At 42.6% G+C, this 14466-nt stretch overlaps 1 protein-coding gene across 2 annotated transcripts in view; it reads left to right on the top strand.

Moving 5' to 3' along the window:
* The window catches only part of vps8 (VPS8 subunit of CORVET complex), a 93005-nt gene that overhangs the window by 51484 nt on the left and 27055 nt on the right, over positions 1-14466 (top strand). For both annotated transcript variants that reach the window (XM_030725438.1, XM_030725437.1), the window contains 9 exons: positions 834-953; positions 2724-2795; positions 5096-5215; positions 6044-6100; positions 7708-7790; positions 9623-9707; positions 10011-10109; positions 11632-11721; positions 12876-12922. In XM_030725438.1, the coding sequence (XP_030581298.1) occupies positions 834-953; positions 2724-2795; positions 5096-5215; positions 6044-6100; positions 7708-7790; positions 9623-9707; positions 10011-10109; positions 11632-11721; positions 12876-12922 (773 nt within the window). The remainder of the gene's footprint in view (positions 1-833; positions 954-2723; positions 2796-5095; positions 5216-6043; positions 6101-7707; positions 7791-9622; positions 9708-10010; positions 10110-11631; positions 11722-12875; positions 12923-14466) is intronic.

Raw genomic sequence — 14466 nt, 5'->3', positions numbered from 1 at the left:
AACTCAATTCAGTTCATTTTAATTTTATTTATATAGCGCCAAATCACAAAACAGTCGCCTCAAGGCGCTTTGTATTGTGGGTAAAGACCCTACAATAATACAGAGAAAACCCAACAGTCCAAACGACCCCCTATGAGCAGCACTTGGTGACAGTGGGAAGGAAAACTCCCTTTAACAGGAAGAAACCTCCAGAACCGGGGGGGGGGGGGGTCATCTGCTGAGGGGGGGCTGAGGGGAGAGAGACACAGATTAATAATAACTAATGATTAAATGCAGAGTGGGGTATAAACAGAGCGAAGAAAGGTGAATGAGAAGAAACAGTGCATTATGGGAACCCCCCAGCAGCCTAGGCCTACAGCAGCATAACTAAGGGAGGGTTCAGGGTCACCTGATCCAGCCCTAACTATAAGCTTGATCATAAAGGAAAGTTTTAAGCCTAATCTTAAAAATAGAGAGGGTGTCTGTCTCCTGAATCCAAGCTGGAAGCTGGTTCCACAGAAGAGGGGCCTGAAAGCTGAAGGCTCTGCCTCCCATTCTACTCTTAAGTATCCTAGGAACCACAAGTAAGCCAGCAGTCTGAGAGAGAAGTGCTCTGTTGGGGTGATATGGGACTATGAGGTCTTTGAGATAAGATGGGCTCAGCTATATATAGTTTTATTATGATGATGATGATGATGTGATCATAGAGAAATTTAAGTGATGCTGGGGGCTTTTGTTAAGATGAGGTGCAGGGTGTTGGTAAGAAGAGACACAGTTATGTCAGAAATGTAGCAGCAGTTGTTGCGTGCATGCTTTTCTCTAAACTAATATTTGACATGTTTTGTGTCTGTCAGGTATTTGAGTTCCTAATCCGTCTCCATTCAGCTGACTCGTCCGAGGAAGAGGAAGTTTTCCCATTTATTCGTACACTTCTCCACTTTGACACCAGGGAATTTCTCAACGTTCTTGCCATGGTGAGATTTCTTCCTTGAAATTTGACTCTTTGTTTAGTGGCTCCAAAGCGTCGTGGTTTACACATTCATCTAACACGTGAAGGAGCCCCTGTTTGATTCGAGAAGGAGACACCAATCCCTCTGGGTTACATCAGGAACATAGTAACAGTCACATGAGACCTACCTGCTGTGGTGACCACTCGTGGGAGGGAGCAGCTGAAAGTAGCATTTTCTTGTCTGTTTAGGAAGTTGAAACACTGGATTAGTGGTTTATTTAATCCATTTAAATTCAATCTTCACCTTCAGTCATCAGATTTCTTTCTGTATTCATACAAAAAGCACAGTTTCCAACTGAATGCACTGGCTGAAATAATCAGTATCATGTTTTGGACATTTACCAGTCTTTTTATGTGCTGACTTCCTGTATTATTTCTAACCTTTCTTCATCCACATACAAACAGCAGCATGCAGAGAACAGTGGTGTAAGCCTTTCCCACAGCAGTGATAAAACACCAACTGCTTCGCACTTCCAGGTTTGATTCCATAACTCCTGGGATACTTCCTCTTTATTGTAATTCCAAAATTCCAGCCTGGTGGCAGCAATGAAAGAAAGATTTATAGCCAAGCAATCTCAGCACTGATGTTTCTATGGCTATTACAAATAGTGAACCCAGTTTTCATAAAAAGATTAAACAAAAATGGAGGCGAATGTTTCTTTAAATAAAAAGCATTTGAGGAATATCCATTGGCTTAAGGGCAGGAAGGAAAAAAAGAGAAAGTGTGGCTGTGTGAAAGGATTATTCCTAGTGAAGAATCTGTAGAACTGTATTACCCTCTGCTTTGCAGAGTGTTACCTTAGGAATACACCTGGTGTGGCTGCACTGGCCCCAAAATGGCAGCTGGAGCTCATCGTGCTCACTCAGGACAGTACTTGCAGTTCCACAAAGTACACTCACAAAGTCTCCCAGATGTAGATCTCTGCTACAATTACATGGAAGCTGCATCAAGCTGCACAGAGCAGGTGGGAAGGGCAGGAAGTCAGGCACACAAAATATCTGGTCAATTTTCAAAATAAAAGCCTCCTTGCAGACTAAAAGCTTTGCTCCTGAAACGCTCTTGGTGTGATTTAAAATTGTACAGAGGCCTGAACAAAACTGTGTGGGAGACAATGTCACCGATGGGCACCCAGTGCATTCCCAGGGTTACTTTCAAGAGGATGAACAGGAAGGTTTAGCAGTTTATTTTACAACCAGGAATTGAAACAATGTGATGCCAGGTGAGTATGGTTAGGGAATTGTGCTGTATGCGGGAAATGCAGGGAATCCACATGTCCACATGGAAAGTCCAGTTTTTTAAATTTTTCTAAAGCAAAGTTCAAACAGAAGGGAAGTGGGAGTTGGCAGGCAGGGTTACAACTGGTTAGGGGAAGGGTCCAGAAATGAAAGCCAAGCCTCAAGTTTTTGCATAAAACTGCAAGAAACGTGGAGAAGGTGATGTTAGCAAAGCAGGTTGATGAGTTAAGGCTGCGCACTAAATGATACTGAGTGAGTAGCCTGAGCAGCTGTAACACAGTAGGTGAAGAAGAAGAAACAGCCTTTATTGTCCCACAGAGGGGAAATTTGGGTGATGTGATGAATGTCAGGACTGGAGCTCTGCGCACCATGCTCCTGAAGGAAACTTATTTCAAACCGGTCACTTTCAAGTTGAGTTTCAGTCAAAAAAAAAGAAATGTCACTTATTACCTTTTATAGTTGTTTTTCACTCATTTAGGATTTTCTCGCTTCACTCTAGACATTCGAAGACTTTAAGAATGACAAGCAGGCCCTTGAGTACCAGCAGAGGATAGTGGACATCTTACTCAAGGTAAAATCAAACATTTGCTGTTGTTTCTTTTGCTTTTTTCTTTGTTTCGTTTATCATTTTTTTAACATGAATATCAATATGGAACAAACATTAGGCATGTGGCATCCAGGCTTTAAGTACAGGAACTCATTAAAATAACCCTTCTCTCCAGTAATCAGATTTCTAGCTTTCAAACAGAACTGTAACATTTTTGCCAGCTCAGTGATCTTGACATAAAATTGGTTGTTGTTTGACTGACTGACCAGCAGTAAGGTCAGCCGTGGAGGAAGGGGGACATCTATCAGCGACAGTTAGGTGTTACATGATCAGTAGAGGTAGCGCTTCAGTAGAGAACAGGTATCAGTACTTAACAACCTGGTCCTAAAGCACAACCTGGTAAATGGACTGGCTCTTATTTACTGCTTTTCTACTCTACTGAGCACTCAAAGCACTTTACACAACACATGTGCATTTACCCATTCACACACATTCACACTCTGACGGGGAGGTTCAGTGTCTTGCCCAAGGACACTTTGGCATGCAGATTGGAGCAGCCAGGAATTGAACCACCAGCCTTCCAATTAGTAGATGACCTGCTCTACCTCCTGAGCCACAGCCACCCCTAAACATGGATGGAGGATTTAAAGCTTTATTTCCCTGTTCACGGTGCACAAACACAAAGAAATGGAGAAGTTCGTACCTCCTTGCTGGGATTTTGGTAACATATTCCAGCACTACATCGTGGCGAGTTCCAGGTTACAAGGTAATTGCCACTCTGTAACTCAGAGGAGAAGCAAAGTGTAAGCAAAGTAACATAAGCCAGTACATACTACAGTACTGTGCAGTCTTGAGCCACCACTCATTTCTTTATATTTTGCTAGGAAAACAGGAATTAGGTGCAGAGATTTATTGAAATGTGCAAACACACATGGAAATACAGCATATAAGGCAAAAACAGAGATTGTACAGTTTGTTTGTTTGTTTTTGTTTTTGTTTTTGTTCCGCAGGGCTTCAGTAATAATAAAGCTCTGGGCTCTCGGGAGGCCAATCCATGACTGATAGTGTAATTGCTGTCATTTGACATACCTCTGATGAGGCTTCAGTGAACGGCAGATGGATCAGCTGAAGGTCCAGATGTAGCTCTCAGGTCCTCTCAGGCCTTTGCTGGATCCCTTTTCTGTTTCATAAAGACATGACTCTCAGATACTTTTGATCTGCTGTTTGCATGTATACACAGAGTTTTTAGGCCTGACACTTCTTCTGTTCTCCAAGTGTTTGTCCCGCTGCACAAAATAACGTGGGAGGATATTGTTTGTCCGCGAGGTTTTACCTTCTGTAGACTCCAAAACCACAAGCAGCTGAGCCACAACATTAGACATTAGACTCTTCAAAGATGAGCAGCATGATATTCACATTCCTTTCAAAGCAAAACTTGGAAAGACTTTCAGAAAGCCTGAAGAACTATTGCTCAGGACCAGTTTAAGAAATTACAACTGCATCCAGTCAAATCAGTAAAAGTATACACTCACCACAGCAAGTTGTTTCTTTTGTTGTATTTGGGAAAGCTGACTAAGCTGCAGCCAGACCTGCTAAAGAGCCAGGAGACACACTCTACTCAGTCTCAAATCCCCAGCATAGTCTGTCAGAGTTCTTCATATTAAGCCATAACTGCTGTTTCCTTATCTGGAAATAAAACTGTGATCAAGCAAATAAGAAAATCCTGCAAGGATATCAAATTAGACCGAAGTCAAGAGTGCTGCAGGCTACAGTGTGGATTCATTAACACAGAGCAGCTCTTGACACCTGGTAGGCATTCAGGGTGACTAAACAGCATTTACTCTCTTTCATTTGCATGGTTACACCTGTGAGACAGGTGTCCATCCCATCTCTCTTCCTTCAGTCTCGAAGAATAGCCACAACTTCTCTCCTTTAAATAAACTACATTTATTCCTATCATAAATTTATTTCCAGGCATGTTGGCAGTCAGCTGATATTCAGTTTGAGAATTTACCTAAACATGGTAACTCTGTATCTTAATCTGAAATACCACTAAAACCTTAAAACGGTGTTAGCTTCAAGAAGCAGAAGGTCACTTGGCTCGGCTAAATTTTAAGAACTTTGTACGGTGCTGATTTCTACACTGTCAAGCAGCATGTAAGATTCAGGCTACATCAGTGTTTAATACATGGTTAATCAAATCAAATAGGCCGTAATAGAAAGATAACAGGCTGTATGAAATATACCAAGGGACTGTTAAAGTTTTTATTTTGTGTAGGTTTTTCTTTGTTTGGCTAATTGTATGAACTTCTGGTTTTTTTTAGATAATGGTGGACAACCCAGATTTTACTCCTTCCCAAGTGGGCGGGCTTTTCACGTTCTTAGCTCGCCAGTTGGCCAAGCCAGACAACACACTTTTTGTGAACAGGAAGCTCTTTGATCAGGTAACCAGCACATTTCATTACAAGTCTTCAAACTATGTACCAATTTTTAATTTGCGTCAATTTAATTAATGCCATGCTTTTTCCTGTATATTGTCCTCAAATGTTATGTGCATAAAAGAAGTGGTAAAAACAGGATATTTGCTTGCAGAAAGTTAAAAAAACAAAGAAGAAAAGCTTTCTCCTATTGGTGGAAAACTGCAACACATCAGTCCATTAAAACGTTATATGACATTATCTGTGTTATATGACGCACACAGACACACACACACACACACAGACACACACAGACACACACACACACAGACACACACACACACACAGACACACCCACACACACACAGACACACACACACACACACACAGACACACACACACACACAGACACACACACACACAGACAGAAACACATGCACACAGACACACACACACAGACACACACACACAGACACACACAGACACACACACAGACACACACACACACAGACCGACACACACACACACAGACACACACACACACACACACACAGACAGAAACACACGCACACAGACACACACACACAGACACACACACACACAGACACACACACAGACAGACATGCAGACATATTGTAGCAAGTTTTGAAATTTGAGAGATTGGAGAGTTTACAGCATGTTTGGTGTGTGTGTAGTTAGTGTGTAGTTACTGTGTTTAGTGTGTGTGGCCAAAAAGCCCCCAACAAACAGCTGGAGAGGTGGTTCGAACTCATCTTTGAATCTCTGAGTGTATTTGTTTGACTTTCTTTACTTCTTCCAGTGATTAAATGATCTTCACTCTTACTGTGTGTCTAGGTGCTGGAGTTCCTGTGTTGCCCAGATGATGATTCCCGACACACTGAGAGACAGCAGGTTGGAATAACAGTGTCTCTCTCTCTCCTTGTCTCTCTTGTAGTCATGTAGGAATGGGCTCTAATAGACACATTGATGGTTTGGAGGAAGTAACTATTGAAGTTAACTCAGAAAGCTCAGTCAGAGAGGGTAAATGGACTAGCTCTTATATAGCGCTTTTCTACTCAGTATGAGCACTCAAAGCGCTATTACAACATGTTTACATTCACCCATGCACTCCCATTCATACAAGCACTTCCATGTTTGCTAAGCTAAGTGCTTTTTAATTAACTAACATTCACACACATTCATACTCCGACGGGACGGTCGGAGAGCAACTTGGGGTTAAGTATCTTGCCCAAGGATACATTGGCATGTAGCCTGGAGTAGCCAGGAATCGAACCGCTGACCTTCCGATCAGTAGGTGACCTGCTCTACCTACTGAGCTACAGCCACCCCTAAACAAATACCAGCAGTGCTGAAAGCAGCCGAACATGAAGATCAATCTTTGAGATGGTTCTGAATAATTTTTTCTCTAATAGTTAAAATTTTATTTGTGAAGAAATCCACATGTCCTGAAGCTTCGGTCTCAGAAACAGCCATTGGTATGTAAATAGGAGCATGCTCTCTGCAGCATGTACATGATTACATCAGGCAGATTTGGTCTGTGCCCAAACTGTAGAGGGTCGAGGGTCACCTGTGGTCTTAGGTGGGCTGAGAATAGTCTGTCCAACACCGTCATCACATCTGATGTGCGACCAACCGGTCGATAGTGGTTTAGCTCTGATGGTGTCGACTTCTTTGGCAGTGGAACCAGAGAGGACGTTCTCCGTCACATCCGTATCTTCTCCTTTTTCAGACACAGGTCATAACTGTGACTCAGGATCACAGACAGCTGTCTGAGGCTAATGCTCTCAGGGCTAGCAGCATTCAACATACTATCCATTATTTTATAACTCCAGTTCCCCAAAAGTTGTCAGCATTAAATGTAAATCAACAGATTGATGAGACTGAAAATCCCATAAATCCATATTTTATTCACAAAAGAACACAGAAGATTTATCAAATGTCTAAACTGAGGAAATGCACCATTTTAAGAAAAAGATTTGCTGCGTTTGAATTTAATGGCAACATCTCAAAGAAGCTGGGACAGAGCCACGGTCCCACAGCATCCCCTCCTCACTTAACAGTGCACAGACACCTGGGAACTAAGGAGACCACATATACATGAGCTGGTCAGAGGTTTCATCCACCCATCATGGGCATGAATGTCATGGTAATTTTGGGCTTATAATGATTTATGTGATGAATGAATTTATATGATTTATATGAGTTAAAAAATTGTGGATTCTAGAAAATCCAAAATAAATTCAGACGTGTGCAGTCATTAAAGACGTATCTGTACAATCCTTCCACCCTGGAAACAGAACGGTTCAAAGAAATCATTAAAAGCCCCAAATTACAGCGACCTTCCTGCCCATGATGAGGGGATATAAACGTCTCACCACAGCTGTGGGATTCTAGCTGCTCAACAGCTGCTCAGTCATATGAACTTAAGAGCTAAAAATGTGTAACTATTCAGATGTTATGATTTCATATCTCAGGTCTTTATTGTGATTGCTTTATAGGTTCTGCTGGAGCTGCTGCAGGTTGGGGGTGTGGTCCAGTTTAATGAAGAAAGACTCTTGATTTTGGCGGAGAAAGCCAAGTTGTGAGTAGTTGAACCAAAATTAGAGCCCGAAGAATCTGATTTTAAAAACTATGGAGTTGCTTTTTTAAAACTTCAATATTCAATATTAGATGGTTATGTTTATGAGCTCATCAACACGTACTGATAACTTGATATGGAAAATTTCTTTGCAACTTTTTTGCCCCTAACATTCACTAACAGTGACTTTTTTTAAGTGAGATATAATCTCTCCAATGTGTCCTGGGTCTGCCCGGGGCCTCCTACGGTAGGACGTGCCTGGAACACCTCACCGGTGAGATGTTCAAGGAGGCATCCCGATCAGATGCCTGAACCAGTTGACGCAGTCGAATGTCTTCTTCAGGTCTATAAAACACAATATTGTCGAGAGGATGAAGAGCTGGTCCGGCGTTCCACAACCAGGACGAAAACCACATTGTTCCTGTTGAATCCGAGGTCTGACTAACAGATGGACCCTCATTTCCAGCACCCTGGCATAGACCTTACCGGGGAGGCTGAGGAGTGTGATCCCTCGAAAGATGGAGCACACCCTCCGGTCTCCCTCCTTAAAGATGGGGACCACCACCCCGGTCTGCCAATCCAGTGGCACCGCCCCAGATCTCCATGCAATGTTGCAGAGGCGTGTCAACCAAGACAGCCCTACAACATCCAGAGTCTTCAGGAACTCCACCCCAGGGGCCCTGCCACCAATAGTAGTTTAATTACCTCATGACCTCACCCCCCTCATCCCCAGACTCTGCTTCCACTACAGAAGGTGTGTCAGTGGGATTAAGGAGGTCCTTGAAGTATTCCTCCGCCTCGTGACTATATCCTCACTTGAAGTCAGCAGCACTATAAACTGTGTGAGTGGAGCACCGCTGTCCCCTCCTGAGTCACCTGACGGTTTGCCAGAATCGCTTCGAGTTCGTCCGAAAGTCTTTTTCTATGGCCTCACCGAACTCCTCCCACACCTGAGTTTTTGCTTTGGACACGGCTCAAACCGCGTTCTGCTTGGCCTGCCGATACCTGTCAGCTACCTCTAGAGTTCCACAGGCTAACCAGGCCTGATAGGACTCCTTCAGCTTGATGGCTCCCTTCACCTCTGTTGTCCACCGTCTGGTTCGGGGGTTACCACCACGACAGGCACCAACCACCTTGCAGCCGCAGCTCTGAGCAGCAGCCTCAACAATGGAGGTGCGGAACACGGTCCATTTGGACTCAGTGTCCTCAGCCTCCCTCAGAATGCTGTTGAATTTCTGCTGGAGTGGCAGTTGACGTGCTCTCAGACTGGGGCCTCTGCCAGGCATTCCCAGTGCGCCCTCACAACACTTTTAGGTGTGCCAGGTCTGTCCAGCATCCTGGAATGGACAGATTAAGGATCTTACATCATCCATATTTTTACAGTATTTGGTAAATGGACTAGTTCTTATATAGCGCTTTTCTACTCAGTATGAGCACTCAAAGCGCTTATACAACCTGTTTGCATTCACCCATGCACTCCCATTCATACAAGCACTTCCATTTTTACGAAGCTAAGTGCTTTAAATTACCTAACATTCACACGCATTCATACTCCGACAGAACGGTCGGAGAGCAACTTGGGGTTAAGTATCTTGCCCAAGGATACATTGGCATGTAGCCCGGAGTAGCCAGGATTCGAACCGCTGACCTTCCGATCAGTAGGTGACCTGCTCTACCTACTGAGCTACAGCCAGTGGTGAGCTCGGTTACCCATGAGAACAGTCGAGAAAATGGTAATTTGTTAAATAATACAAGGCAAATGGTAGTATTACTGTAGAGGTCATTGTCCTTATTATATTGTGTCTCAGTTAGATGTCATTGTGTTTTACCACCAGCTACCAAATCTGTGAATTTCTTTATGAGAAGAATCATCGGTATGACATGATCATTGACTGCTACCTGAAAGACCCCCTCAGGAAGGTACTGCACACTTCAGATTTATCAAACTATTCAGTGAATTTGAGTTACATCTTAAAGTGTGAACTTGCAGAAACGTTGATTTGTGTCTAATTTTTGTTATGGAAAAAAATAAGATGGAAATTGGACATTTTGACCAGTTGCCGGGCAGTTCTTACCCAGTTAACCTGAGACTGTGATGCAGGCTGTTTGAATTTGGCTGATTCCAACAAAAGCAAAAGTAGTGTAATTAATTTTATGTGTGTGTGTGTGTGTGTGTGTGTGTGTGTGTGTGTGTGTGTGTGTGTGTGTGTGTGTGTCTCTCAGTGGGAGATCTTTAACTACATCCACAACCTGCTGTCCATGCCTGGCTACAGCGACGAGGAGAAACAAACGGTCAAGAGCAAAGTACTGAAACATATACAGGTTAATAGATGCACACACACACACATACACACACACTTGCACAGACTTAAGCATTAATTAATAATTAAGCATTAATTCCTGGTACTTATTAACAAGCTAGAGTCAGACGCCGATTGGTGCAATCAGCTCAATTTTGTGCAATAAAATTGTATTTTTCCCAGGCACATCCAACCAGTTTACAGCACAACAGGTCACTACATGTGCATCACAAACACAAATTAATTTCTTACCGCACAATCCGAAATCCTGACATCCTAAAAACAATCTCAATTTGGGACTTGGATTTTCCCGTTTCGGTGCAGCTAGCCAACAATGAAGAACCACTGCTGGTAAACTTGGTTCATTTTATGGACCAATCTGAGTCACTGATCCGGGTCATTGAACCCCACCCAAACATAAGAATACTTAGGTTGCACATTTTAATTTTAATGCCACACAGCAAAAGAATGGTAAATGGACTAGTTCTTATACAACACGTTTGCATTCACCCATTCATACTCATTCATACAAGCACTTCCATGTGTAACTAAGCTAAGTGCTTATTATCTAACATTCACACTCTAACGCTTGTGTTGGAGAGCATCTTGGGGTTCAGTATCTTGCCCAAGGATACTTTGGCATGCAGCCGGGAATTGAACCACCAACCTTCCGATTAGTAGATGACCTGCTCTACCAACCGAGCCACAGCCACCCCGAAAGACAAAACATAAACAACAACAAATTGAACAAAATAGGAAAATTGCTATTACAAGATCACCAAAACACTTTTTTGACTCTCTTTCTAACATGAAGTCAATGCTGCAGCGGCGGCAGCACAAAGTGACCCCTTAGACCGCTTTTCAGTTTGAGTTTACTTGTTGTTACTAGTTTTCTAACATAGACAAATGGAAGTCTGTTAGTACCAACCAACCCACCCGGTGATGCAATGGTCTGTACTGGCACAAGATGGTGCTACACATTCTCTAAAAACTTTAACCAGGTGTTAACTCGAGCTCCACAGACAGAGTTCATCTATGAGTGTATTTAAAAAGGGCTTCATGGAGTTAATTGGCCTTCATCCATGTGGTGCAGCTTCATTTTTATGATATGAGGGAACAGGTCTCATCTGGACATTAAACTGCATCTCACTCGGGTGCCCATTTATTTTTGAGCCTCTGAAGCTAAGGGTGCATGTGAGTCCTAGTTCCTAATTATAATTCCTTAACGGTCAATCCAGTACTTTTGTTACAGCCTTAATTAAAGTCTGCACTTCAGTCTCATCTTGATTGTTAAATTTAACATAATCTGTGGTGGTTTATAGATGCAGAACTATAAAAATGTCTAAAAGTGAGTGAATTGTTTGTGGTTTGTTTTTGTTCATAGTTGAAGCCATTTGGTTGAATTTGAACTGCCACTTGCAGCTATTTAAAAAACACATTTTCTGCAATATTTCTTTTATATTTGGAGTCAGATATTTCATAAATTCAGAGGCACGAACGGAGGAAAAGAATCTCTGTCTGACAGTATATCTGTATCTTCACAGGACCTGGTGACCCTTGACCCCAGCAAATCAGCTGACCTAGTATTGTTTCATTTTGCAGAAGAGGTGCAGCAAATCATCTCAGAGCTTAAGGTGAGGTCAGCATAAAGAGTCGTGTCACATGTGTTTTTAAATAATAAATAAGCCTCTGACCGTACACAGTGCCAGATGAAACTGTTAGCTTTGAGCAGATTAAAACCTGAGAGCTGCTTTATGCTTGTGCTGTGCATCAGATAATACACACAGTGTAGGCTTTCAAAGGGCAGTAAGAAGCTTCACCTTTGGCCTGACCTGACACAGGGACTACATTACATTAAGAATGCACAGATGGATGCAGTTGTTGTTGTTGGGATGTTGTGTAAAATGTAAATAAAACAGAATGCAATGATTTTCCAATCTCATAAAGCTCTATTTTATTAACAATATAACACAGACATAAAATCTATTATAAAGTCTCTTTGAATTTGCAACATGTTTAAAAAGAAATGTGACGATGGAAACAAAGGCTGGAGCAGTAAGTGGTGCTGAAACAGAAACAGCTGGAGGAACATGTTTCCAGTGCAGTGCAGCGCTGGGCTGGGACACCTTCAGGGGCTGTACAGGAACACTGGGCCCTAACACCACCCTCGTGGAGTCTGATTCTGGCAGTCTGGTTGGAGACATGAAGATGAGACTTCCCCCCTGGAGAGCTCTGGCAGTGCTCCTCCTGTTCCTGCTGGCACAGAGGAGCAGATACTGGTCCCGCTGCTGGGCCGTCTACAGCTGGCTCGTGTAACAGCCCGTCTCCTCCTCACTCTTGAGACTGTGCGAGGAGACACTGCAAACCTTTTTGCAATGAAAGGCATGGATGTTACATCCTGGAGGAGCTGGACTACCTGTGATACCATCCTATGCTAACAGTAGTGATAAGGACACTTGCAAAAAGCAAAACTACAAAAACCCCTGCAGGAATTAAGAGAAAGCAACGGTCTGTGGCCACCACAAACCATTCCCACTTTGAGGGTTATCTTGTTATGGCCTCTCCAGAGCATCTGCTGTCACTTTGCTTTGCATCAAAGCAGAGGACATTCATACACAATGTTTCCTAACTGGACATACTGATGTCCCTGAAGTTTAGCTGGCTGTGTTATACTGTGATGACCAAGTGTTTGCTTGTTTGATGGCTGTATGCATATTCTTGTACTTTTGAAAACATCTAGATAAGAATGTAAGTGTCTTACAAAGGTTCTCTCTCTCTCTTTCCAAAGGATGATCAGCTCCTTTTCAGATTCCTCAGCTGCCTGTTGGAGCCACGGTATGGTGCACATCTTACATTCTGCTGCATTATCCTCTGTTTCAAACACAGTCACTGACAGCTGGAGACACCATATTGTTGTTAGACTGCTTTAAAATCCTCCACCTGAGGCGCACGTGTACTTGGTGCCTTATAATGTACAGTTGTGTTCAAAATAATAGCAGTCCAACATGAGTAACCAGATCAATCAATATTTTTGGTAGAAATGATATTACTACATGGCAAATAATTTACCAGTAGGTGTAGTAGAGTCATAGAAAAGCAACAGCCCCAACATTGATGAGATGCATGCTCTGAGTCTGTGTAACTGAATGATTAATTGAAAGGAGTTTGTTCAAAATAATAGCAGCGTAGAGTCCAATCAGTGAGGTCATTCATTCCTGTGAAAAAACAGGCGTCAATCAGGTGGCCCTTATTTAAGGATGAAGCAAACACGTTGTAGATGATTTCTCACCGAAAACCTGAGAACAATGGGCCGTTCCAGGCACTGTTCAAAAGAACAGCGTTCTTTAAAATGTTGATTGGAGAGGAGAAAACATATAAAGAAGTGCAGAAAACAATAAAATGATCTCCAATGCTCTAAAATGGAAAATAGCCAGGATGGCAGAGACTGAGACAATGATCAGCTCCAGGGTGATCAGAGACAGGCTGATGTTACCTGTGAGTACTGTGACAATTAGAAGACACCTGTGTGAGGCTAATCTGTCAGCAGGAAGCCCCCATAAAGTCCCACTGTGGAAAAAAAAGGCATGTGCTGAAGAGGTGTCAGTTTGCCAAAGAGCACATCGACTGGCCTGTAGAGAAATGTAGAAACATTTTGTGGACTGATGAAAGTAAGATTGTTCTTTTTGGGTCCAAGGGCCCAGACAGTTTGTCAGATGACCCCTAAACACTGAATTCAAGCCACAGTACACAGTGAAGCATGGTGGTGAAAGCATCATGATATTTGAATGTTTCTCTTACTATGGTGTCGGGCCTATTTATCACATACCAGGGATCATGGATCAGTTTGCATATATCAAAATCCTTGAAGAGGTCATGTTGCCTTATGCTGAAGAGGAAACGCCTTTGAAACGGGTGTTTCAACAAGACAAAGACCCCAAACACAGCAGTAAGCAGCAGCATCTTGGTGCCAGACCAACAAAGTTCTGGAGTGATCGGCCCAATCCTCGGACCTTAATCCAACAGAAAACTTGTGACATCAAAAATGCTGTTATTGAGGCAAAACCAAGAAATGCAGAGGAACTGTGGAACGTTGTCACATCCTCCTGGGCTGGAATACCTGTTCACAGGTACCAGAAGTTGACTGACTCCACAGATGTGACAGAGTTCTCAGAAACAGCGGTTATACAACTAAATATTAGTTTAGTGATTGACAGGAATGCTGATTCCTAAAGATTTTTCAGTTCATAAAGTGAATATTTGAGTTTATAAAGAAAAATGCAGACACTGCTGTTTTTTTGAACAGCCCAACATTCATTTTTCTTCATTTCCTGTTAAGTAATTGGAAAAATTATACATTTTTCTTCATGTTTTGATTTAGA

The sequence above is a fragment of the Archocentrus centrarchus genome, unplaced genomic scaffold (genome assembly GCF_007364275.1).
Source record: "Archocentrus centrarchus isolate MPI-CPG fArcCen1 unplaced genomic scaffold, fArcCen1 scaffold_55_ctg1, whole genome shotgun sequence".
Taxonomy (NCBI): Eukaryota; Metazoa; Chordata; class Actinopteri; order Cichliformes; family Cichlidae; genus Archocentrus; species Archocentrus centrarchus.
Note: the sequence above shows the minus strand (reverse complement) of the source record. Positions and strands in the feature narration are given on the sequence as shown.